General features: G+C 57.7%; 2 protein-coding genes and 1 long non-coding RNA gene across 5 annotated transcripts; 1 reads left to right on the top strand and 2 right to left on the bottom strand.

The window, feature by feature from the left end:
- Positions 1 to 10,437: 10,437 nt before the first annotated feature.
- CD320 (CD320 molecule) lies at positions 10,438 to 14,471 on the bottom strand. 2 transcript variants are annotated; one of them, XM_008249142.5, is made up of 5 exons: positions 14,237 to 14,469; positions 11,828 to 11,953; positions 11,282 to 11,515; positions 11,012 to 11,161; positions 10,438 to 10,870 (listed from the first exon to the last, which is right to left on the bottom strand). In XM_008249142.5, exons 1-5 carry the CDS (start codon positions 14,373 to 14,375, stop codon positions 10,728 to 10,730), a joined length of 792 nt encoding a protein of 263 aa, XP_008247364.4. In that variant the 5' UTR covers positions 14,376 to 14,469; the 3' UTR covers positions 10,438 to 10,727. The 2 variants fall into 2 exon arrangements, with proteins under 2 accessions (XP_008247364.4, XP_089171583.1); XM_089315457.1 differs by lacking the exons at positions 11,282 to 11,515; positions 11,828 to 11,953 and having other exon boundaries at positions 14,237 to 14,471.
- Positions 14,472 to 16,282: 1,811 nt separating this feature from the next.
- On the bottom strand, positions 16,283 to 23,383 carry NDUFA7 (NADH:ubiquinone oxidoreductase subunit A7). The gene is made up of 4 exons (XM_002722000.6): positions 23,309 to 23,383; positions 22,898 to 22,947; positions 19,731 to 19,880; positions 16,283 to 16,467 (listed from the first exon to the last, which is right to left on the bottom strand). The coding sequence occupies exons 1-4, from the start codon at positions 23,357 to 23,359 to the stop codon at positions 16,377 to 16,379; spliced, it is 342 nt and encodes a 113-aa protein (XP_002722046.1). The 5' UTR covers positions 23,360 to 23,383; the 3' UTR covers positions 16,283 to 16,376.
- Positions 23,384 to 23,494: 111 nt separating this feature from the next.
- LOC100351454 (small ribosomal subunit protein eS28-like) lies at positions 23,495 to 24,374 on the top strand. 2 transcript variants are annotated; one of them, XR_001792355.4, is made up of 4 exons: positions 23,495 to 23,563; positions 23,657 to 23,704; positions 24,030 to 24,194; positions 24,299 to 24,374. It is a non-coding gene; the product is annotated as a small ribosomal subunit protein eS28-like (long non-coding RNA). The 2 variants fall into 2 exon arrangements; XR_515260.5 differs by having other exon boundaries at positions 24,030 to 24,163.
- Positions 24,375 to 24,555: the final 181 nt, after the last annotated feature.

A 24,555-nucleotide genomic window follows, 5' to 3' on the forward strand; every position in this document is an offset into this window, starting at 1 on the left:
GGCCAGTGCAGTGGTGTAGCAGATGAAGCCCATATGGGCACCAGCTTGACAGCTCTCTGCTACAGCCTGGGAAAGCAGTGGAGGATGGCCCAGGTCCTTGGGCCCCTGCACCCGCATGGGAGAACTGGAGGCGGTTCCTGGACCCTGGCCTTGCATTGGATCAGCTCAGCTCTGGCCATTTTGGCCATCTGGGGAGTGGACTGGTTGATGGAAGACCTTTCTCTGCCTCTGCCTCTCTGTGACTCTGCCTTTCAAATAAATAAATCTTAAAAACAAGACAAACACCCGGAGCACTCCGAGGGCCTTCGCTCATCCCTCACCGCATCGGGAACTGTTTACTTGAGCTTTGGCCTTCTTTGTGATCGTCTTTCATCAAAGACAAAGCCTTCCCTGTCTCTGGCACCCTCATGTCCAACCAGGAATAAGTTCCGGGGCCAGGGTTGCGGCACAGCAGGTTAGGCTGCCACCTGTGATACCAGCAACCCATGTGAGCACCAGTTCAAGTCCCGGCTGCTCCACCTCCAATCCAACTCCCTGCTAATGGCCTGGGAAAGCAGCAGAGCATGGCCCAAGTGCTTGGGTCCCTGCACCCACGTGGGAGACCTGGATGGAGCTCCAGGCACCACTACCTGGCCCAGTCCTGGCCACTGTGGCCCTCCTGGGGGGAGTGAACCAGCAGGTGGATGATTTCTCTCTCTCTTTCTGTTTCTCCCTAACTCTGCCTTTCAAACCAATGAATAAATCTTTTAAAAACAATAGGAGGAGCAGGTGCTGTGGTGTAGTGGGTAAAGCTGCCGCCTGTAGTGCCAGCATCCTGTATAGGCGCCAGTTTGAGATCCAGCTGCTCCATTTCCAATCCACCTCTCTGCTATGGCCTGGGAAAACAATAGAAGATGGTCCAAGTCTTCAGGCCCCTGCACCTGTGTTGGAGACCTGGAAGAAGCTCCAGGCTCCTGGCTTCGTATCAGCGCAGCTCCAGTCATTGCAGCCAACTGGGGAGTGAACCAGCGGATGGAAGACCTCTCTCCTCTCTGTCTCAGCACAGCGCTGACGGTCCAAGCGATGGGGGCCCAGCCACCCCCATGGGAGTTCCTGGCTCTTGGCCCTGACCCCAGCCCCATCCTGGCCATTGCAGGCACTTGGGGAGTGAACCAGCGAATGGGAGCTCTCTTCCACTGTCCGTCTCTCTCTCTGCCTCTCAAAATAAATAAAATCACAACCATTTCATTTACATATTCTTACTTTGTATGAAAGGCGGAGAGAGAACTTCTATCTACTTGCTGGTTACTCCTCAAATGTCTGCAACAGCCAAAGCTGGCTGAGGCCAATCCAAGACCCAGGAACTCCGTGCAGGTCTCCCACGTGGGTGGCAGGGACTTGAGCCATTACTGCTGCCTCCCAGGGTGCGCATTAGCAGGGAGCTGGACCAGAAGCAGAGGAAGCCGGGACTTGAACCAGGCACTCCAGGACGGGGCGTGGGCACCAAGAGCCACATCCTAACTGCCACCACAGAGGCCACGGCTATGACACTGAAAGATAGTAAATGGGTTTATGCTGGAGTCTAGGACCTGGGAACACTTTATCCCATGAAGTAGAATAAACGCTCTGTGGGCTGAGGCAATGAGGGAGATCTCTTCCAGAGAGAAGGCTGAAGGAAGCAGAAACAGAACAGAAAGCGGGCCGATCTTTATAAAGATGCTCTCCAGGGCGGGCATCGCGACACGGCGTGCTAAGCCACAGCTTGAGATGGGGACTGCCCCTAGCAGAGCACCGGTTCAAATCCTGGCTGCTCCATTTTTTTTTTTTTTTTTTGACAGGCAGAGTGGACAGTGAGAGAGAGAGACAGAGAGAAAGGTCTTCCTTTGCCATTGGCTCACCCTCCAATGGCCGCCGCGGCCGGCACACTGTGGCTGGTGCACCGCGCCGATCCAATGGCAGGAGCCAGGTGCTTCTCCTGGTCTCCCATGGGGTGCAGGGCCCAAGGACTTGGGCCATCCTCCACTGCACTCCCGGGCCACAGCAGAGAGCTGGCCTGGAAGAGGGGCAACCGGGACAGAATCCGGAGCCCCGACCGGGACTAGAACCCGGTGTGCTGGCGCTGCAAGGCGGAGGATTAGCCTAGTGAGCCGCGGCGCCGGCCATGCTCCATTTCTGATACAGGGTCCCGCTAATGCACGGGAGGCAGCAGTAGGGCGAAGTGCTTGGGTCCTTGCCACCCATATGGGAGACCCGGATGGAGTTCCTGGCTCTTGAGTTTGGCCTGACCCAGCCCTGACTGCTGTGGCCATCTGGGGAGTAAACCACAGGCTTCACACTCTCATCTGTTCTTGGGGTTCATTCACGATCCCCTCAAACTCATTTACTGTCCCCCTGCATTCCCTTCTTTCCTATTCCTTCCCTGCAACAAGGAAGGGCACAGAAATCTCGGCACGGCACCAGTCACTGTCACGGGCTCGTCACTGTCCCCACTTTCGCCCCACGCCCACACACGGTGATAGATTCCTATCTCTCTTCCTCTGTTAACCCTGTCAACTTTCATCGGCCCCCTCGGAGGTCAGAGACGCCCCTCTGACACCCCCCTCCAGCACCATTTCAAGTCCTCGTGGCACACCGGTGCATCTGTGAGAATATAGAAACCAACAGAGGCCGGCGCCGTGGCTCACTAGGCTAATCCTCCGCCTAGCGGCACCGGCACACCAGGTTCTAGTCCCAGTCGGGACGCCAGATCTAATCCTCCGCCTAGCGGCACCGGCACACCAGGTTCTAGTCCCAGTCGGGACGCCAGATTCTTTCCCGGTTGCCCCTCTTCCAGGCCAGCTCTCTGCTGTGGCCAGGGAGTGCAGTGGAGGATGGCCCAAGTGCTTGGGCCCTGCACCCCATGGGAGACCAGAAGTACCTGGCTCCTGCCTTCGGATCAGCGCGGTGCGCCGGCTGTGGCGGCCATTGGAGGGTGAACCAACGGCAAAAGGAAGACCTTTCTCTCTCTCTCTCTCTCACTATCCACTCTTCCTGTAAAAAAAAAAAAAAAAAAAAAAAAAAAAAAGAGAGAGAGAGAGAGAGAGAAAGAAAGGAAGGAAGGAAGGAAGGAAGGGAGGGAGGGAGGGAGGGAGGGAGGGAGGGAGGGAGGGAAGGAGGGAGGGAGGGAGGGACAGAAAACGTCCCCGGCGCCCCCAGAGCACCCACCTGCCCAGGGCCTCGCAGGCTCCCGAGGTGCAGGACCGCTTGCTCCCAGCCAAGCCTGGCCTGGTCCCCCAGCTCCCGTCCTGGACTCTCAGGCCTGGGCCAACCCCTCAGATTCTTCCCTCTCCTTGATCTTTGCCACCTACATACAGACATGCTGACGCATCTCCCGCCTTTGTTTTTGTTACTGAAACCATTCAGCACAGGATTTATCATTTACAAGCAGGCAAGTAGCAATTACGCCGCCACATGCGGCACCCACATCCCAAGTCGGAGCGTAAAGGCCTGGCTCAGCCCCTGGGGGGCAGCAGCGCTGGCCCAGGCAGCTTGGTCCCTGCCACCCCCGTGAGAGACTTGGATCGAGATCCAGCTGCTATGGGCACCTGGGGAGGGAACCAGCAGATGGGGGTTCTCTGTCCGCCTCTCTCTGCCCCTCAAATAAAATAAAAGTAAACCATTCAGTGGCCGGCAGTACACTCACAATACTGTGCAACCACTGGCACTTCCTGCTTCCAAATCACGTTCATCACCCAACCCAGAATCCCCTACTCACCATGTCCTGTGCTCCCCATCACCGGCAACGCCCTGAGTAGCTTGGAAGTCTGCCTTATGGCTGCTGTGGTGGCACTGCAGGTTAAGTCACCACTTGGGACGACCACAGCCTGGAGTGCCGGTTCAAGTCCTGGCTGCTCTGATTCTGATCCTGCTCCCGGCTAAGGCACCAGATCAGGGACCAAACACTTGGGTCCCTGACACCCACATGGGAAACCCGGGTGGAGTTCCAGGTTCCTGGTTCGGGCCTGGATCAGAACCGTTCATACAGGAGCCCGAGGACTTGGGCCATCATCCACTGCACTCCCAGGTATATCAGCCGGGAGTTGGATTGGAAATGGAGCAGCCGGGACTAGAACTGGAGTCCACGTGGGGTGCCAGCTTAACTTGCTACACAGGCTGCCTGTTGCATCTAAACTACCTGGAGCAACCCCAAGCAGCCATGCATTCTTTTTTTTTTTTTTTTTTTTTTTTGACAGGCAGAGTGGACAGTGAGAGAGAGAGACAGAGAGAAAGGTCTTCCTTTGCCGTTGGTTCACCCTCCAATGGCCGCCGCGGCCGGCGCGCTGCGGCCGGCGCACCGCACCGATCCGATGGCAGGAGCCAGGAGCCAGGTGCTTTTCCTGGTCTCCCATGGGGTGCAGGGCCCAAGCACCTGGGCCATCCTCCACTGCACTCCTGGGCCACAGCAGAGGCAGCCATGCATTCTTAATCGACATAGCGCTTACCCAATCCTGGAACTGTCTTCCTTGAACTTTGGCCTTCTTTGCTGCAGCCTTTCACCGCAAAGTCTTCCCTGTCTCTGACGGCATTTTTAGCCAATAGCATCCTCATCTCCAACCAGAAAGAAGTTTGGGGGCCAGAGTTGTGGCACAGCTGGTTAGGCTGCCACCTGTGATTCCAGCAACCCATGTGAGTGCCGGTTCGAGTCCCAGCTGCTCCACTTCTGAGCCAGCTCTCTAACGTGCCTGGGAAAGCAGCAGATGATGGCCCAAGTGCTTGCTTGGGTCCCTGCACCCACGTGGGACTCCTGGATGGAGCTCCAGGCTCCTGACTTCTACTTGGCTCAGTCCCGGCCATTGTGGCATTTGGGGGGAGTGAACCAGCAGGTTGCTGATCTGTCTGTCTCTCCATCTCTCCCTAACTTTGTCTTTCAAGCAAATGAATAAATCTTTTAAAAACAATAGGAATTCGCCCTGTGACTTACCAAAAGCACATTTGCCATGCAAAGCAAGACGCTCGCTGTGTGACACACAAGTTCTGGCTCCGTCTCGCGGCTCTGGAACTCCCAAGTCCTTGGGCTCCAGTCTCCTGGGCCCGGGGCCACTCGACTTCTGCCCCAAATAAACCCTCGTGGAGCTGCTCACGGATCCTGCTTATTTTAGCACAGCACTGATGGTCCAAGTGACAGGGTCTCTGCCAGCCCCCTGGGAGACCCGCATTGAGCTCCCAGCTCTTGGCCCTGGCTCCAGCCCCGTCCTGGCCACTGCAGGCATTTGGGGAGAGAACCAGCAAACAGTAGCTCTCTTTCACTGTCCCTCTATCTGCTGGTTCACTCCTCATATGGCTGCAACAGCCAAAGCTGGATGAGCCCAATCCAAGAGCCAGGAACTCCGTCCAGGTCTCCCGCGTGGCTGGCAGGGACCCAGGTACCGAAACCATCACGGCTGCCTCCCAGGGTGCACATTAGCAGGAAGCTGGGCCATTGTGTCTGAGAAACAGCAGATAATAGATAGGAAGCTTCTGACTTCAGCCTGGCCCAGCTCTGGCTGTTGTGGCCATTTGGAGAGTGAACCAGCAGATTTCTCACCCTCTCTGTTACTTTCCTTTCTTTCTTTCTTTCTTTCTTTCTTTCTTTCTTTCTTTCTTTCTTTCTTTCTTTCTTTCTTTCTTTCTTTCTTTCTTTCTTTCTTTCTTTCTTTCTTTCTTTCTTTCTTTCTTTCTTTCTTTCTTTCTTTCTTTCTTTCTTTCTTTCTTTCTTTCTTTCTTTCTTTCTTTCTTTCTTTCTTTCTTTCTTTCTTTCTTTCTTTCTTTCTTTCTTTCTTTCTTTCTTTCTTTCTTTCTTTCTTTCTTTCTTTCTTTCTTTCTTTCTTTCTTTCTTTCTTTCTTTCTTTCTTTCTTTCTTTCTTTCTTTCTTTCTTTCTTTCTTTCTTTCTTTCTTTCTTTCTTTCTTTCTTTCTTTCTTTCTTTCTTTCTTTCTTTCTTTCTTTCTTTCTTTCTTTCTTTCTTTCTTTCTTTCTTTCTTTCTTTCTTTCTTTCTTTCTTTCTTTCTTTCTTTCTTTCTTTCTTTCTTTCTTTCTTTCTTTCTTTCTTTCTTTCTTTCTTTCTTTCTTTCTTTCTTTCTTTCTTTCTTTCTTTCTTTCTTTCTTTCTTTCTTTCTTTCTTTCTTTCTTTCTTTCTTTCTTTCTTTCTTTCTTTCTTTCTTTCTTTCTTTCTTTCTTTCTTTCTTTCTTTCTTTCTTTCTTTCTTTCTTTCTTTCTTTCTTTCTTTCTTTCTTTCTTTCTTTCTTTCTTTCTTTCTTTCTTTCTTTCTTTCTTTCTTTCTTTCTTTCTTTCTTTCTTTCTTTCTTTCTTTCTTTCTTTCTTTCTCTTTCTTCCTTTCTTTCTTTCTTTCTCTTTCTTTCTCTCTCTCTTTCTTTCTTTCTTTCTTTCTTTCTTTCTTTCTTTCTTTCTTTCTTTCTTTCTTTCTAATAAATCTTGAAAGAAAGAAACAGTTACAGAGACAGAGGAAGAAACACACACACACACACACACGGGAGGGAAAGGAGGAGGGGAGAGGGGAGGAGAAGGGAGGGTGGGGGAGGGAGAGAGGGAGAGAGGGAGAGGGGGAGAGGGAGAGAGAGAGAGAGAAATCTTCCTCCTGCTTGTTCACTGCCCATGGGACCAATGGCTAGGGCTGGGCTGGGCTGATGTCCAGAGCTTCATCTGGGTCCCCAACATGGCTACAGGGGCCCAAGCACTCGGGCCATCTTCCACTGCTTTCCCAGACACATTAGCAGGAAGCTGGATTGGAAGTGGAGGAGCTGGGATTCAAACCAGCACCCACACAGGATGCTGGTGTTGAAGGCGACAGCTTTATCCACTATGCCACAGCGCCAGCCCATACCCTACTTTTCAAATACATAAATCTTCAAAACAGATTTTTTTGGCATCAAAATAAAGTTCTTTGTATTCTGTTTTCACACACTTATACACACACACACACACACACATACACACAGCAAATCCCAGCTGAGACTACACAACCCCGAGTTCAGTTTGTCTCCGCACTTTCATTTTCACCCTGGGTACAGCCATTGTCAATGACTCAAACGCTTCTCGGCTGAAGAATGAATAAACCCCTTGGGATCTACCAGACAATGGAATACTACCCAGCTGTGACAAGGAGACTCTACAGTGTGGACGGACGTTGAGAACACTTTGCTCCGTGAAAGAAGCCAAACACAGACGAGCACACAGGGTATGCGTCCATCTACATGGAACGTTCACAACAGGTAACACCTACAGGACAGGGGCTGGCGCCGCGCAGCAGTGGGCTCATCCACTACCTGCAATGCCAGCGTCCCGTAGGAGTCCCGGCTGTTCCACTTCCAGTCCAGCTCCCTGCTAATGCGCCTGGGAATACAGTGCATGATGGCCCAAGTGCCTGGGTCCCTGAACCCACATGGGAGACCCAGATGGAGTTCCAGGCCCTTGGTTTTGGCCTGGCCCTGCCCTGGCTGTCGCAGCCATTTGGGGAGTAAACCAGTGGCTGGAAGAGCTCTCTCTCTCTCCCTTTCAAATAAATAATTAAAAAAAAAAAATCTACAATGACAGACAAAGGGTAGTTGCCAGGGCCTAGGAAGGGGAGCTGGGGTGCAGGGCTTCCTTTTGGGGGTGACATGTTTGGAACCACAGGTGTTGGTTGCACAACACTTGGCACTTAATACTGCTGGTTCACATACTCTGGAGTGGTTGGTTAATGGTTAATTTTAGATTATGTGAATTCCCCTCGATAAAGAGAGGGAAAAAGTAAAAGGTCGCACAAGGCTCAAAAAAGCACACACGGCCCCCAGCCCCTCCCGGCCACCTTGCGCCCGTTCAGAATTTACGAGCGCTAGCACCCCAGGTGCGGGCATCTGTGCCCACCGAGCCACATCTCTCTCCTCAGGGGTCCCAAGCCCTCCACCCTGGGGGGCCCAGGCAGCGTGAGAGATGGGGTGATCGGAATGGCAGGGAGAGCAACTCCTAGCCGAGAGCCACAGGCAAGGAAGTAGATGGCATGGGAGCACCGGAGCAGATTCTTGCATCTCCCAAAGATGGGCTTGTGCTGGCCGCCAGCGCCACCCACAGGCCCCAGCTCCCAAGGCGGAGAGGTCTGAGCCCTGCGTGCAGTCGCGGGAGGCACAGGTCCCTCCGCCCGCCAGAGCCTTCCGAGCCTGGAGTTCCTGGGAGGGACTCCCGCCTGGCTCTTCAGGACGGGTTAGACAGACGGCAGCATGGAGCGAGCCCGGCTCCAGGGGACCAAGAGCTGAAATCCCGGGGCCTCACGCGTGACGCACACCTCTCCCTGCCACCAGCCAGGGGCTCAGGGGACAAAACCCAGCAAGGCCACCAACCGCTGTGAATGTCTGGCTCGTGCCCTCTGCTCCATGTGTGGCAGCTGATCTGCAGGGAGGGGCCCGTGAACAGGGGCTCTGGGAGTTCATGCCCGAACGTGTCCCATCCTCCCCGACCCTGCCACACACACACAGCCTGGGCCGATCCGGGCTCCACAGCATGCGGCAGAAGGGATGCATTTTGGAGATCCCCGAGTCCCTGCGGAAGCAGCGTGGCCAAGCTGCCCAAGAGGCCACGTGCAAGCCCCAGGCGTGGTGGCTGCCTGTGTGACACTGCCCGGCCCAGCCCCCACCACGCAAACAAGAAAACCAACAGAGCTGTGGGCAAGGGAGGGGCTGTGAGGGTAGGGGGTGGGGATGTGGGTGCAGGGGAGAGGCTGCAAGGGTGGGTGTGCAGGGCCCTGGGTACAGGGGAGAGGCTGGGAGGACGGCTGTGTGGGGCCCCAGACGCAGGGTGTTTCTGCTGTGTCATGAACCCAGGACCCAGCGCAAACGGCAGCAGGGGTGGGATGGGCCCTGCCGCCGACCTGAGCGAGGTCGAGAAAAACCTCACGAGGGAGAGGACTCCCACCGCCTGGCTCCTCCTCCTTCTTCCTCCCAGATGGAAGTCATCCACAAGAGGCCCGTTTTCGGGGGGCAGAATGGCCTCCTGCTGGTCACTCCCCAAGAGGCTCCACTATGGGGGTGGGGGGTGTCACCAAGCCGAGCTTTACCACCTCCAGGAAGCCCTCCAGGTGCACGCTGCTCCCCCCTGCCCCCAACCCAGAATGTCACCATCAAGGGGCCAGCCCAGCACCTGCTGGAGCTTGGGGCCTGGTAGTGGCAGGTTCCCGGGTTCACGTCTACCTCCGAGGGTCCTGGGGAGGCCACTGCCTTGCAAAGGGGTCCCTGGACACATACCTGGAAACAGGCTGCCTTATCTGCTGCCACCCAGGGTGCTGCCTTAACCGTAGTTTCTCAGCTTCTGGAGGGCTGGTGCCCTAACAGCTGAGGCCGTGGTGCCCAGGGAAGGAGAGCCCCCGCCAGGGTGGGTTCCTGTGCTCCTTCCCCATGCAAACCACCCACCCACTCCTCACCTCCCTTGTAAGGGGCTCTCCACGCACCTGCCCTGACAATCACCCCGGGGCAGGTGCCAGTCTCTGCCACAGAACCCACCATTCCTAAGCCTGCTCTCCCTGCCCTGCCCACTCCGGGGACAAACCACAGTAAAGACTGCAGCCCCCAGGCTCAGCCCCTGGCTCCAAACCAGCCCGGGTGCTTCCCGTGTGGGTGTGCATAAGTGTGAACCTCTCCGGGAAGATGGCCCAAGGTCTCCCTGTCACCCACATGGGAAACCCGGATGGAGTTCCTGGCTCCTGGCTTTGGCCTGGCCTGGTCCCAGCTGTTGTGCGGGGTGTTTGGGGGAGTAAACCAGCAGATGCCAAGATCTGTCTCTCTGCCTTTCAAATAAATAAACATAAAATAATTTTTTTTTGACAGGCAGAGTGGACAGTGAGAAGAGAAAGAGAGAGACAGAGAGAAAGGTCTTCCTTTTGCCGTTGGTTCACCCTCCAATGGCCGCCACGGCTGGCGCGCTGCGGCCGGCGCACCGCGCTGATCTGATGGCAGGAGCCAGGTACTTATCCTGGTCTCCCATGGGGTGCAGGGCCCAAGTACTTGGGCCATCCTCCACTGCACTCCCTGGCCACAGCAGAGAGCTGGCCTGGAAGAGGGGCAACCGGGACAGAATCCAGTGCCTCGACCGGGACTAGAACCCGGTGTGCCGGCGCCGCAAGGCGGAGGATTAGCCTAGTGAGCCGCGGCGCCGGCCTAAAATAAAAATTAAAACAGAACAGAGCCAAGACCACCCCAGGATGCCCAGCTTCCACCTCACAGGGGAAAACATCAGGGTGGGTGGGGGTCCCCTCCCCGACTCAGGGCAGGAGGCGGCTCTGCCCCAGGGCCCATGTTAACGCAGGTCACCACACCAGCCCCGGCTCGCTGGAAGTAAGAGGCAGCACAGCTGACAGGGTGCTCAGGACAGGGGTCCCCGAGTCCCACCCCTATCTGGGACTGCACAGCGCCCCAGGCCGCCCCAGCTAAGGCAGACAGAGTCCCAGAGACAGGCAGAGGGCGAGAACCACCTTTAATCACTGCCCTCAGCCAGGAGTGTCCAGGCACAGAGCTGTCCCCCCAGCCAGGAGCGGCCTGGGGCCAGCCCCTCGGTTCTGCCTGCGGCACGTGGTCTACAATCCAAGCTCCCCGGGCCCACGGCGAGTGTCCCGGGACGCCGACATCCACAGCCACGCCTGCAGGAGCTCGGGACCGGGGTTCTACATGGCCAGAAGTGGCTGCCTCGGTGCTCCATCTGCGGCCTGGCTGCGCTCAGGGCCAGAGTGACAGGTGGCGAGAGTCCACACTAGAGCAGGGAGGTCTTCCGTCTGGACAGCAGCAGGGACTCCTTCACGGCCGCCAGCAGCCCCGGCGGGGGCACGTGCCCCTGGGCTCGGAGTCGGGACAACATGACGAGGGCGGCGGTGGCCAGGCCGGCGCTCAGCACCACTATGGGGGACAGACGGACGGAGGTGGGAGCCCCTTGTAGGGGCACGGGGGGCACAAGAGTAGCCCGAGACCCCGCCCAGACCCCCGTCCCCAGCAGCAGCCACCCCCAGCCCGCAGCACAGGGCAGCCTGTTCATCTTACCAGCAGCTGCGGCGAGCCCATAGGCACTTGGGTTTGCAGCCTGGTACCCAACAGAGGCGGCTGTGGCATTCCTGAGAGGGGTGACAGTCGTCGGGGTCACGGGGGTGCCCGCGGTTGTGGCATTCCGGTCCTGGAGAGTCTCATTGATTTCTGCAAAGAGTCCAGGCAGTGGATAACTGAGGAGGGAGGGCAGGCACCCGGGGCGTGTGGGGAGCACACAGACGCAGGTGGGTCCCACGCCAACGGGCGCCAGGGTCCTGGGGCACGCACCGCAGCCGAGTTCGTCACTGGAGTCGGGACAGTCGCGGTGGCCGTCGCAGCGCCACGTGTGAGGGATGCAGGCGTCCCCCAGCGAGCATCGAATCTCGCCCGCCGGGCAGGGCTGGCGGCTACAGTTGTGCAGGCCCTGATGGCCGCCACCGGGGCAGTCGCTGATGTTGTCACAGGAGCAGGGGAGCCCCGGAGGTGGGGGGCACTGCCCGTTCTGGGTGCAGGGCTCGATCCCTGGGGCACAGCGAGCACGTCAGGTCCCAGATGGCCACCAGGCAGCTCCCCAGACTCTGCAAGCCCCGCCTTGTTCCCAAAGGCTCCACCTCCTTATGTGAGAGCCATCCTCTGGCAAGCCCCTCCCCCTAAGGCCCCGCCATAGCCTCCACTTCCTCTGAAGTCCAAAGCACACAGCCACCTTCCCTACTCTGCTTGCCAAGCCCCGCCCACCCACGTGGAGCTGTTTTCCCACAAGTCCCACCTCCACACGCCCCCTTCCCTCTGCAGCCCCACCCACTGTAAGCTCCGCCCCAGGGCGTGGCCACTCACTGCACTCCTCCTCATCACTGCCATCCGAGCAGTCAGGGTCGCCGTCGCAGCGCCAGGTGAGGGGCACGCAGTAGCCACTGGCGCGGCACTGGAAACTGGAGGGCGGGCACGACCCTGTGCTGGAGCCTGTGGCGTGGGAGCAAGTGACTGCTGGGGGGCCAGAGTCAGGACCCTCCTGCAGGAGCGCCCTGTGTTGCTGGCTGGCTGCGGCCCCCAGGAGACTGGCCGGGTCCCAAAGGACAGGCACCCCATCGGTGGCCACCCCTTGGTGAACACCTTGGTGAACCCTTGTCTACAGAAGGTGAGGCTACAAAGCCAGGGGCAGAGGCAGGGCTCCAAGGTCAAGGTCAGCCTGTCCTATCCCCCCACCCCCACTTAGAGACTGGGAAACCAAGGCCTTGCAAAGAAATTCTGCTCTGCCCTACCAAGCCCTGTCACCCCACCGCCTAAAGTTCTTCCAGATACGACCACACCCTCCAGCCTGACCGGGTGACTCCTCCCCAGATACCCCAGGCCTGGATATCTTTAAAAAAAATTATTTATGGACTTCAACATCAAAGTCAGAGGGAGTGACAGAGAGATCTTCCTCCCGGCTGGCTCACTCCCCAAATGGCCACAATGACCAGGGTTGGGCCAGGTTGAAGCCTGGAGCTTCCTCTGGGTCCCCCACGTGGGTACAGGAGCCCAAGGACTTGGGCCATCACCTGCTGCTTTCCTCAGAGCATTAGCAGGGAGCTGGATGGGAAGTGGCGCAGCCAGGTCTCGAACCAGCACCCATATGGGATGCTGGCACTGCAGACTTCATCTTCAGATCTCACATTACTTCCTGGGAGTGCAGGTTCGAGTCCCTGCTGCTCTGCTTCTGAGCCAGCTCCCTGTGCTAATACTCCTGGGCATGCAGTACCTGACCCAAGAACACACGGGCCCCCGCCACACACGGGAGAGCTGGCTAGAGTTCCAGTCTCCTGGCTTCGGCCTGGCCCAGCCCTGGCCATTGCAGCCATTTGGGGAGTGAGCCAGTAGACAGAAGATCTAACTGTGGCTTTCAAATAAATCAATCGTTTTTCTTTTGTTTTAATTGCTTTCTGGGAGGGGTCTCAAGCCCCTCTCACAGACCCAGCAAGCACTGTGTCCCACGTGCAGCAAGTCTTCACATAGGTGATGCACATTCTCCCATGGACTGGACATTCAGTGGAGGACCCCAGCCCAGGGCAGTGCCTGACATGAGGGTCCAAGCCAGGTGTGGGGGAGAGCAAGTGTTCCTGGCCACCACAGGGCAAGTAAGCCTGGGCCAGAGAGGGGCCGGCACAGGGAGCCTCAGGGACACAGGAGGCCTGCAGGGCTTCCTCCTGGGCCCAGCAAGGAGCCTGGCAAAGAGCACCTGCTGGCTTGGCCATGCTCCATTTGCTTGGCCTGGGGCTCTTGCCTGTTCCCTTCACTCCCCACGGCAGCCCCTCTCCAGGCCTCCTGGCCCACGTACCTGCAGACCACACAGTCTCAGAGCCCTGTGGAGCCCGGAAGAGCTGTGGACAACCCGGAGCCGGCTTCCTTCCCTGCCCCCGGGGGGTCTGAGAGCCTGCAGGTGTGGCTTCCTCCCCACAAACCCCAGGCACTTCCCACCCTCCCTCCCTGCTCTCCTGTGAAGCCGTGTGTGGGCAGGAGAGCCAACGCAGCCTGGCTTTATGGGACAGGAGTAGGAAAGACCAGTGACTCCCCTCCCCCCGCCCCCAAGCTGTTAAAGGCGACCCTGTCTCAGTATTCTACGACCGGCTGTGTGTAAAAAACAAAAGTTTTGTTGGATGAGATGAATCCTGCCTAAAAAGAACCGAGAAACATTTAACGTCAAAGGTCGGGGGTTCTGGAGCGAGTTCTGGGACCAGATAGGAGGAGCGGGGTAGGCGGGTGAACCTGGGAGTCGGAGAGGGATCTGGGGGGGTCGCCCGTTCCCCCGCCCCCGCCCCGAGCCACACTGGGTTCCATTTCACTCCAGGGCCTGGAGCAGCGAGGAGAGAGAGGTGGGGGGGGGCGCAGGAGGGGACCCTGGGAGGGCGGGGGCAAGAGTTGGAAGGTGGCAGGTGAGGGCCCCCCGCTGTTACAGGTCAGTCTGTGCAGCCTTCCCCACCACGTTGGGCTGAAGGGCGGCTTGGAGGTGACAATGGGGCAGGCCAGGTGTGGGGGAGGAGGCCGGCGCTCGAGGCCGGCGCAGGGCACCTGAAGGCAGGTGGAGGCAGCTAGGCGAAGAATCGCTCATTCAGGACCCTGTCCACAGGCGCAGGGAATGCTACGAGGTCCACGACCACGTGCAGGAGGAGTGTCCGGGACGGACGTGCCGCTCAGCCAATGGCGAGGCGCAGGCCGCGCACGGGGGTGGGGCGGAGCCGAGGGCGCGCGTCGCGGGGGCCCACTCACCGGGGGCCTGAGCCCAGAGCCGCGGTGGCAACGGAGTCGGGGCGGCCTCCAGGCCCAGGTCGAGGCCGAGCAGCAGCCGCAGGGCCAGGCCCACGGCCAGGCCCAAGGTCGCTGTCCGCCCTGCCGTGCCCCGCGCCATCCAGCCGCTACTCACGCTGCCCTAGCCGCGGCGCCCGCTGCGCGCCGGCCGGGCCGCGCTCTTATTCCTGCGTACGCGCACGCGCCGGCCGGGCGAGGGGCGGGGCCCAGGCCCTTCAGTCGCGCGGCGCCCGTGGCTCGTGGCTATGCGTACCGTAAATACTAGAATATACGGGCACACAGAAAATTGAGGCCCTCCCCGACTTTTCCCAGTGACAGGGTCTGTCGCAGTGGACGGTGCTGGCAAGCAGTCAGGAATTTCTGGAAATGCTTGTCGATGTGCACTCGGGCCGTTTCACGTTCCGCATGCAAACTGCCACAAAGTTTATTGCCTAATGATCCTATGTTATATGGTAGCCTCTCCCCACAGGCACGCCCCATCCCCTCCCTAGGACTGCAGCTTCTGTGCCGCCAGTCCTACAAACTGCTTGTTGCTTTATTGTTTGATTTCCCACCAGGATGCCAGCTGCAGGAGCACAGGGTTGTATCCCCAGGGCCTGGCACAGAGTAGACTCTCAACGACTCTTTGGTCAACAAATGAATGAATGAATGGGCCAGTTCTTAATTTTGGGTCCTATGACCGTCCCCTCTGAGTAGGTCTCCCACACACACCCCTGGACCACAGCCTCATTCAGTCCTCCCAGGAGAAAGACCCGGGACTGCAATGTTTTCCTTGGGAAATTAAAGATCCCGTCGACAGTTCTGCCTTGGCAGCCAGCAGGACCCCAGACTGCCAAGGGCCAGCGTCGGGCACCTCCCCTCCCCAGGCCCCAGGAGGCTGCACTCAGCTCCCAGATTTACCGGGAAAGGGCTTTGCTATTGGAACGTGTCAGAGGCTGCAGGTCTCTCCAGGGTGCCTCTTTGTCCCGGTAGTACACTTCAGGCGTGAAGGGGTCGTGAAGGGGTGCACAGGGGCAGGGCGGAGAGAAAGCACGGCAAACAGGATGGCCTGGGAGGCGTGCATTTGCTGAGCTGACCGCGTGTAGAGGTTTGAGAGGGGGCTCTCAGCTGCCTGGGGCAGTTCCTGACCTCCCCAGGCCGTCTCACAGCATACAGCGCTCAGAGCACAGGTGTTCCGGGGACACAGCCTGACCGGGCCCCTGCCGAGGCTGTGCGTGGTGCAGACCGTGCAGAGACCTGGCCCGTCTCCTTTGCACTTCTCCTGCTCGCTGCTGCACAGGGGCCCTTCCTCCCTGGCCTAACTCCACCTCACCCCAGGCCCCAGCACAGTGGTTTCTGGCGCAGGGAGGCCTCTCCCGACCTGCACCGGGTGGGCCACCCTTGCTGTCTACTGAGCGGCAGGTTGGCCTCGGTGGGAAGCTGCTGATGGCCGCTCACCGGAGCAGTGGCACTAGGTGAGCAGCTCATGGCTGGCCCTGCTGCCCTCAACCTCCCAGGAGCGGTTGCCAATTCCCACCATTCTCAGTGGCAGAGCCAGGCCCTCAGGGACAGGACAGGCCAGTCTCCAGGGGCCCTGCCCCATGGCACCTGACCCTTCACCCTGGAAGTCAGGAACCACTACCCCACTCCCACCCCTAGAGCTCTGACTCAGCACCAACTTCACCCACAGGCCAAGGAAGCTGGGTGTTGCTTCAAAGGTAAAAAGAGGAGCTGGCGCTGTGGTGCTCCAGGTTCCGCCACAGCTGAGGATGCCTGGGCCCCCCATCCAAGTTCTGACTGCTCCACTTCAGTCCTCCCTGTTAATGTGCATTCGGGGAGGCACAGGTGCCTGGGCCCCTGCCATGCACATGGGAGACCCGGATGGAGTTCCAGGCTCCTGGCTTCAGCCTGACCCAGCCCCAGCTGTCGCAGGCATTTCCATTCTGCAAATGGAAGATCTCTCTCTCTCTCTCTCTCTCTCTGCCTTTCAAATAAACAAACAAATCTTAAACAGAAAAAGAGAAGAAATATTGGAACTCCATGTATTTGTCATAAATTAGGTCACTTTGTCCCCGAAGAAAATCCAAGCAGGAGAAGCAGTCGGCGGCCGCCACAGGTACAGTCACAGGTAGGGTTGGTCCTTAGACAGCTCCCACCTCCTCATGGGAGGAGCCGGTGTCACTGCCTTCTTCTCCGTGGCTGCCACGGGGGCGCTGGGGGAGGAAAGGGGCTTCAGTTAGGGCCAGGGTGCCAGAGAAGCCTGTGGACAGACTCGAGCTGAGACCCCGGATCTGGAGGGCAGAGGCGAGGGTCTCAGAAGCCCCAGCCCTGTGCAGTGGCCTGTGCTTGTGAGCTGAGCCCTGGCTCCCCAGCTCACAACCCTGCAGTTTAGACAAGGCCCCTTCCTGCTTACTTGCAGCGCCCCCTGCTGGTCACTGCTCTGTTCCTGGGGCACCAGCACTCACCACCGACAGGGGTTGGGATGCCCTACAAGGGTGCCACCTGCAATGCTGGCATCCCATATGAGTGCAGGTTCATGTCCCTGCAGCTCCACTTCTGACCCAGCTCCCTGCTAATGCACTTGGGAAAGCAGCAGAGGATGGCCCAAGTTCTTGAGCCCCTGCACCCACATGGAGGACCAAAAAGTTCCTGGCTCCTGGTTTTGGCCCGGCCCAGCCCCAGCCATTGCAGCCATTTGAGGAGTAAACAGTGAATGGAAGATCTCTCTTCATTTCTCCCTCTCTCTCTGTAACTCTGCGTTTCAAATAAATGCATCTTTTAAAAAAAATATATTGGCAAGGTTGCATTCCTTTAAAAAAATATTTATTTATTTAAAAGGCAGAGTTACAGAGTAGCAGAGGCAGAGAGAGAGAGAGAAATCTTCCATCCACTGGTTCACTCCCCAGATGGCCACAATGGTTGGAGCTGGGTGGATTCGAAGCCAGGAGCCAAGAGCTTCTTCCAACTCCCACATGGGTACAGGAGCCCAAGCACTTAAGCCCTCTTCCGCTGCTTTCCCAGGTGCAGTAGCAGGGAGCTGGATGGAAAGTGGAGCAGCTGGGACTTGAACAAGTGCCGATATGGGATGCTGGCACTGCAGGCGGTGGCTTTACCCAGTACGCCACAGCGCTGGCCCCTAAAAAAATCTTTTTTTTAAGTTAAAGACAAAATTACAACCATTTTAAAGATTTTTTTTTTTTTTTTGACAGGCAGAGTGGACAGTGAGAGAGAGAGACAGAGAGAGAAAGGTCTTCCTTTTGCCGTTGGTTCACCCTCCAATGGCCGCCGCTGCAGCCGGCGCACCGCGCTGATCCGATGGCAGGATCCAGGATCCAGGTGCTTTTCCTGGTCTCCCATGGGGTGCAGGGCCCAAGCACCTGGGCCATCCTCCACTGCACTCCCTGGCCATAGCAGAGAGCTGGCCTGGAAGAGGGGCAACCGGGACAGAATCCGGCGCCCCGACCGGGACTAGAACCCGGTGTGCCGGCCCCGCAAGGTGGAGGATTAGCCTATTGAGCCACGGCGCCGGCCCCATTTTAAAGATCTTAATTTGCTTTATAAAATAATTATTTGTGAGACACAAAGGAGCTTCCATCCAGTGATTCACTCCCCAAATGTCTAAACCAGCAGTGGCTGGGCTGGACTGAGGCCAAAGCCAGGAGGAAAGAACTCAACCCAAGCCTCTCCCGTGGGTGGCAGGAACCCAGTTCTTTGACCATCACTGCTGCCTCCCTGGGTCTGTTAGCAGGAAGCTGGAGTCGGGAGCCAGAGCTGGGAATCAAAACTAGGTGCACTAGTGTGGGATGGGAGCTATGGAATAGAAGGAAGGTTCCAGTGAGCAGAAGAGGTTGGTTTTTATAGACAGAAAAGGCGGGGGGCCAGTGCGGGGGCATAGCAGGTACAGCCACTGCCCACAGCACTGACATCCCATATGGGTGTTGGTTCGAGTTGCGACTGCTCCACTTCCAATCCAGCTCTCTGCTATGGCCTGGGAAAGCAGCAGAGGATGGCCCAAGTCTTTGGGACCCTGTACCCACGTGGGAGACCTGGAGGAAGCTCCTGGCTCCTGATTGGCCCAGCCCCGGCCGTTGCAGCCATTTGAAGAGTGAACCAGCAGATGCTCTGTCTCTCCCTCTGTCTATAGCTCTTTCCTCTCAAATAAATAAAAAAAAATCTTTAAAAAAGAGAGAGAATAATACAAAGCAGTACTGTTTGAGTTTTTCTCAGGGCTCCTGGAGGGACCCCAGGATTCTAGCTGCTTTGCTGAGGGGAGAGCCCTGCCCTGGGCAGGACTGGATTAAATATGCTCTGGGGGTGGGGGGCGCTTGGCCCAGCAGCTTGAATCATTATTTGGGATGTCGGCATCCCTAGTTGAGTCTTGGCTCCTCTGCTTCCAATCCAGCTCCCTGCTATGTGCACCCTAGGAGGCAGCAGGTGATGGCTTAAGTACTTAGGTCCCTGCTACCCATGTGGGAGACCTGGCTGGAGTTCCTGGCTCCTGGCTTTGGCTGGCCCAGGCCTGGCTGTTGTGGGCTTTTGGGGAGTGAGCCAGTGAATGAAATATCTCCGTCTCTCTGCCTTTCAAATAAATTGAAAGCAAATTTTTTTTTTTTTTAAAGAGGACCTCTGGGTTGAGAAGCCCCCTGCAGTCTGGACAGCTGCTGATGCTCCAGTAATGGATTTTTTTTTTTTTTTTTTTTTGACAGGCAGAGTGGACAGTGAGAGAGAGAGACAGAGAGAAAGGTCTTCCTTTGCCGTTGGTTCACCCTCCAATGGCCGCCGCGGCTGGCGCGCTGCGGCCGGCGCACCGCGCTGATGCGATAGCAGGAGCCAGGTACTTATCCTGGTCTCCCATGGGGTGCAGGGCCTAAGTACTTGGGCCATCCTCCACTGCACTCCCTGGCCACAGCAGAGAGCTGGCCTGGAAGAGGGGCAACCGGGACAGAATCCGGCGCCCTGACCAGGACTAGAACCCGGTGTGCCGGTGCCGCAAGGCAGAGGATTAGCCTAGTGAGCCGCGGCGCTGGCCCCAGTAATGGACTCTTGAAAAGTAACCTTGGAGGCTGGTGCTGTGGTGCAGTGGGCTAAGCCACCACCTGCAACACCCGCATCCCATATCAGTGCCAGTTTGAGTGTCCAGGCTGCTCCACTTCTGATCCGGCTCCCTGCCAATGTGCGAGTGAAGACAGCAAGCAGAGAAAGTGGCCTGAGAGCTTGGGCCCCTGCCACCCATGAGGGAGACCAAGAGGAATTCCTGGCTCCTGGCTTTAGCCTGGCCCAGCCCTGGCTATTGTGGCCTTTTGGGGAGTGAGCCAGTGCATGGAAGACCTCTGTCTCTCCCTCTTTCTCCATTATTCCGTCTTTCAAATAAATAGAGAAATCTTTAAAAAAAAAAAAAAAAAAAAAGTCATCTTTCTACGAACGGAGGATTCCGGGGCTGCGTGGCGGCTCTGGGCGAGCGACGTGGAGGCCTCACCTCTCCGAGGTCTTGCCTGGCTCCAGCGCCTTCTGAGAGGACATGATGATGGAGGGGGGTACGGCTTCGCGGCGGCCGTCGCGGGTACAGTAGTAGTTGTTGGAGAGCTTGTGGCTGGGGCCCACAGGGAGCTTGGGAGGAGGCTGGGTGCTAGAAAACAAAGCCAGCGGCACTGAAGCAAACTGACACAGGGCAGAGCCCTCAGGGCCCCGCCGTGGGTGTCCCCGCGACACCATCACAGCTAAGCGGGGGAGGGATCAAGTGGCAGCCTCTGCTCCAGATGCGCAAGTAACACAAGCCCAGGCCCCCAGCTGCCCCAGAGGCAGTGACTATGGAGGAACCCATGTGAGGCCCCCAGTAGGGAGCAAGGCCATGGTATGGGCTTTGACCATACAGTGCAAAAACACAGGTACAGCGGCCTCTGAGTTAGCCCATCTTTGAGTAGCCGCCGTCCCCCTCCCCCCCCCACCCCCACACACAAAGGCCAGGCTACGGAACCCCTGAGCTTCCTGTTATCTCGGAAATTCTTCAGAACCCTGCCAGGATCAAGGCTTATTTCACAAAGAGCGCTTCGTCCTTGGAGCCCGCCAGGGCTCTGTACTTCCTGCCACCACGCGGTGACACATCCAGGCCCTGCAGCCAGAGGGGGTGAACAGAGCTCTCTTGGTCCTTGCTGGGGCTAAACCTTGTGCTGAGTTTACCAAGAAGCCTGAGGCCTTAAAAGGAAACGCTACGTTCAGAAACAAAGAGGGGCTTCCCAGAGAGGGAGAGCCGAGGGACAGGCATTTGGCCCGGCAGCTAAGACCTATGTGGGACCCCTGCATCCCATATCCGAGTCCCAGCTCCACTCTCAATTCCAGCTTCCTGCTCAGGCGCACTCTGGGAGAGAGCATTTGGCTCCCTGTCACCCAGATGCAGACCCAGACTGAGTTCCCGGATCCCAGCTTCAGCCTGGCCCAGCCCCACCTATTGTGGGCACTCAGGCTAGCAGATGGGAGATGCTGTCTGCCTCTCAAATAAAATAATAATTTCAAGAATGTTTTAAAATGTTTAATGGGGGAGGGGCAGTGTTGTGGTCTAGTGGGTAAAGCAGCTGCCTGCAACACCGGTATCCCACATGGGTGCTGGTTCAAGTCCCAGCTGCTCTACTTCTGATCCAGCTCCCTGCTAATGCATCTGGGAAAGCAGCCGAGGATGGGGCAAGTCCTTGGGCCCCTGCACCCCTGGAAGAGCTCTTGGCTCCTGGCATCGGTCTGACCCAGCCCTAGCCACTGCAGCCATTTGGGGAGTGAACCAATGGGTGGAAGATCTCTCTCTCTCTGTCTCTCGCTCTCTCTCTGTTACTCTTTCAAGTAAATAAATACATCTTAAAAAATAAAATCCTTAATGTGGAAAGCAACATATTACGTTAAAGTCAGGAGCTGGTGTTGTTCTTGCACCGGCAGCATCCCACGTTGGAGTGCTGGTTTGAGTCCCAGCTACTCCATTTCCAATCCTGTTTCCTGCTAACGTTCCTGGGAGGCAGCAGATGAGGACCCAGTTACTTAGGCCACTGCCACCAGCGTGAGAGACATGGATGGAGCTCCTGGCTTCAGTGTAGTTCAACCCTAGATGTTGTAGCCATTTGGGGAGCGAACCAGTGGACAGATTGATCTCTGTCACCATGCTTTTAAAATAAATAAACCCTTCTAAAGAAATGATTCATTTAAGTCATGCACCTGTGAGCCTCTCTGTACACGTGCTCAGATCTTTCTGCTCCCTGGCCTAGAGAAAGTAAAAAAAAAAAAAAAAAAAAGCCAGGTGTGCAACTGGGAGACAAAAATGAACCGCCAGAGGGCGCCACCATCCTCAAAATATGAAAACATTTACAAAACCATTTTCCGCTATACAGGCAAAAAGCAATTCTGTTTAAAAAAAAAAAGTTTACTTATTTTTATTAAATTGAAAGGCAGCGCGACGAATGGCCAGCGCTGTGGCTCACTAGGCTAATCATCTGCCTGCGGCGCCGGCACACCGGGTTCTAGTCCCCGTCGGAGCGCTGGATTCTGTCCCGGTTGCCCCTCTTCCAGGCCAGCTCTCTGCTGTGGCCCGGGAGTGCAGTGGAGGATGGCCCAAGTGCTTGGGCCCTGCACCTGCATGGGAAAACAGGAGGAAGCACCTGGCTCCGGGCTTCGGATCCACGCAGCCCACCGGCCGTGGCGGCCATTTGTGGGGTGAACTAATGGAAAAGGAAGACCTTTCTATCTCTCTCCCTCTCTCACTGTTTAACTCTGCCTGTCTTAAAAAAAAAAAAAAAAAAAAAAGGCAGCGCGACTGAGTGAGAAACATCTTCCGTCTACTAACTAGTTCACTCCCATGCCTGCAACGACTGCGGCTGGGAAGAAGTCAGTAGCCAGAAGCTTCCTCCAGGTCTCCCACCTCGGGTAGCAGGGTCCCACACACTAGGGCCACCCTCTGCTGCTTTTCCCAGGCAGGGAGCTGGATCAGAAGTGGAGCAGCCGGGACGCCGCGAACCGGCGCCCTTATAGGATGCAGACACTGCAGGTCAGGGCATTAACCCACTGGCCACAGCCCCGGCCGACCACCCCTCTGACCCCGTGTGTGTCAGCCAGTTCCACCCACAGTGACTTCTTCCTCCTGCAGGCTCTGTCGTCCAGCCTCCAGGGCCAGGCACTTAGCCACTCCCTTTGCCGTGATCGTCCTCACACAGGCTCTGTCCATCCAAGTGACTGGGCGCTCTCTCCCTCTCCCTTCCATTCTGACGGATGCCCTATCCCCAAGAAAGCCTTAGCACTTCGAAAAAAAAAAAAAAAAATCAGGACACTTCTGCGTTCAAACCCCAGCTGTCACTTTCCACCTTTTAAGGAACTTCAGGCAAAGCGTTGAGCTTCTGGGCCTCGTATCTTCCCAGGACGACACATTAACTGAGCAGCGTCAAACCGCTCGGGCTGCTGATCTACTCATGATTCCCCATTCAGAACGCACGCCCGGCCTGGCTGTTCCACCAGCAGCCGTCTCCACGAAGAGACCAGCAAGGTTAAAGGCAAACTTGTGCAGCCTGCCGCGGGGCTCGGCCCGGCGCGCCAGGGGTCTAGCGGGACACGGGTTTTGTTTTTGGAGGAGAAAGCCCGGGGCGGGAGGCTGGGCAGCGAGCGGGGCTTGCTCACCGCTTGGCGATCTCCTGGTAGCGCAGCTGCAGCTTCGCCTGCAGGTCTTGCTGTGGGAGGAGGAGAGGGACCTGGTCAGGCTGCAGGGCTTCCCGGGAGAGAGAGGGCGAAGGGGCAAGGATGACTCCGGGAGGAACAGATGAACGGGAGGGCATGGGGCGGGCAGTCGGGGCAGGGATATGGGCGCTGCGGAGAAAAGCCGGGGTCCCGGGCCAGGGAGAGGGTCAAGGGCCAGGAGCGGAGCAGGTGTATCCCGGGCTTCAGGGGTCACCAACTGACCCCGGGCTGAATGAAAGATCCCGGTTTAGGAGGGAGGTGAGTAGCGGAAGCGGGCCCGGGACGCGCGGAGTCCATAGCCTGCTCCACCCACCCCCCCCCTCCCCCCAGAAGGGCCCTGTCCGTCCCGCGCACCCCGGATGCCCAATTTCGCAGGCGCTGGATAACCCGGGTAGCAGACGCCATCTTCCGAGCGCGCTGAAGGGCGCCGGTGACGTTTCCCCGCGCGGGCTGCTGGGAAGGGCGCAGCGTGATCTCGCGAGAGTGTGAATGGGCGGGGCTGGGGCGCCGTATAAAAGCTGTCCCCGAAGCACGTGACTCCTCTCCGCCCGACCGCCGCGAGCCGCCATCATGGACACGAGTAGAGTGCAGCCCATCAAACTGGCCAGGGTGAGGCGAAGGCGGGAGTTTGGGGCCGGAGAAAGGACGGAGGGTGGCGGAGGAGTCGGGTGGGCCGAGTCTGACCCGGCTTCTTCCCTCTAGGTCACCAAGGTGCTGGGCAGGACCGGCTCTCAGGGACAGTGCACGCAGGTGAGCGGGTGGGGACGGCCGGATGGCTTCCCGCGGCCTGAGCCCCGGTGATAGACGCTCCCGTGGCCCGGGGGCTGTGGAGTCAGCCGCCGGCTCCGAGCCCTCTCGCTGACTGCACTCAGCCTCCGTGGGGCGGGCGGAGGACCTGGCTGTGGCCCAGAGCCTTCCGCGTGGGTAGTGGGAGGACCCTCCTGGGAGTCCGACAGCTGTGCCTTTCATTCCTGGGGCTCAGATGTGCACCCCCCCTTGAAGCGTCTCTGTCCTAGCCCCTATCCTTTCTGACTCCAAATCGGCTTCCTCCCCCGTGCTCCCCGCGGGTTCGCAGGTGCGCGTGGAGTTCATGGACGACACGAGCCGCTCCATCATCCGCAACGTGAAAGGCCCCGTGCGGGAGGGCGACGTGCTCACCCTGCTGGAGTCAGAGCGGGAGGCTCGGAGGCTGCGCTGATGCCGCCGCCGGTGGGTGCACGGCGGACCCTCTGCGCTGGGGGTAGGGGGGGCTTCGCTAAGCCCAGGGGTGAGAGGGTCTGGCGGGGGTGGGGTCAGCCTGTTGCTGGAGGGCCTGTCAGCATCTCACGAACGGCTCTATTACAGGGTTCCCGGATGTCCCGATGGCTTGGCGCAGGGGATGATCTGCCGTTGTTAAATAAACCGTTTGTATTGTGTTTAAGCTTCAGCTCTTGTCTGGGTGGTTTGGGGTTTCACTAGGCCACTGTTCGGGGGGGGGTCCCCCGTGGGGTCACCATTTCCCTGCGCTTTGCAAACTTGGATGTGGGGGTGGGGGGAGTGCTGTGGTCTTCCCCAGCCAGGGGACCAACCTTAACGTGTTGTCATGCCCTGCCGCAGACAAA

This window comes from Oryctolagus cuniculus, chromosome 16 (assembly GCF_051225735.1).
Source record: "Oryctolagus cuniculus isolate XC-2025 breed Fujian yellow rabbit chromosome 16, ASM5122573v1, whole genome shotgun sequence".
In the NCBI taxonomy this organism is placed as follows: Eukaryota; Metazoa; Chordata; class Mammalia; order Lagomorpha; family Leporidae; genus Oryctolagus; species Oryctolagus cuniculus.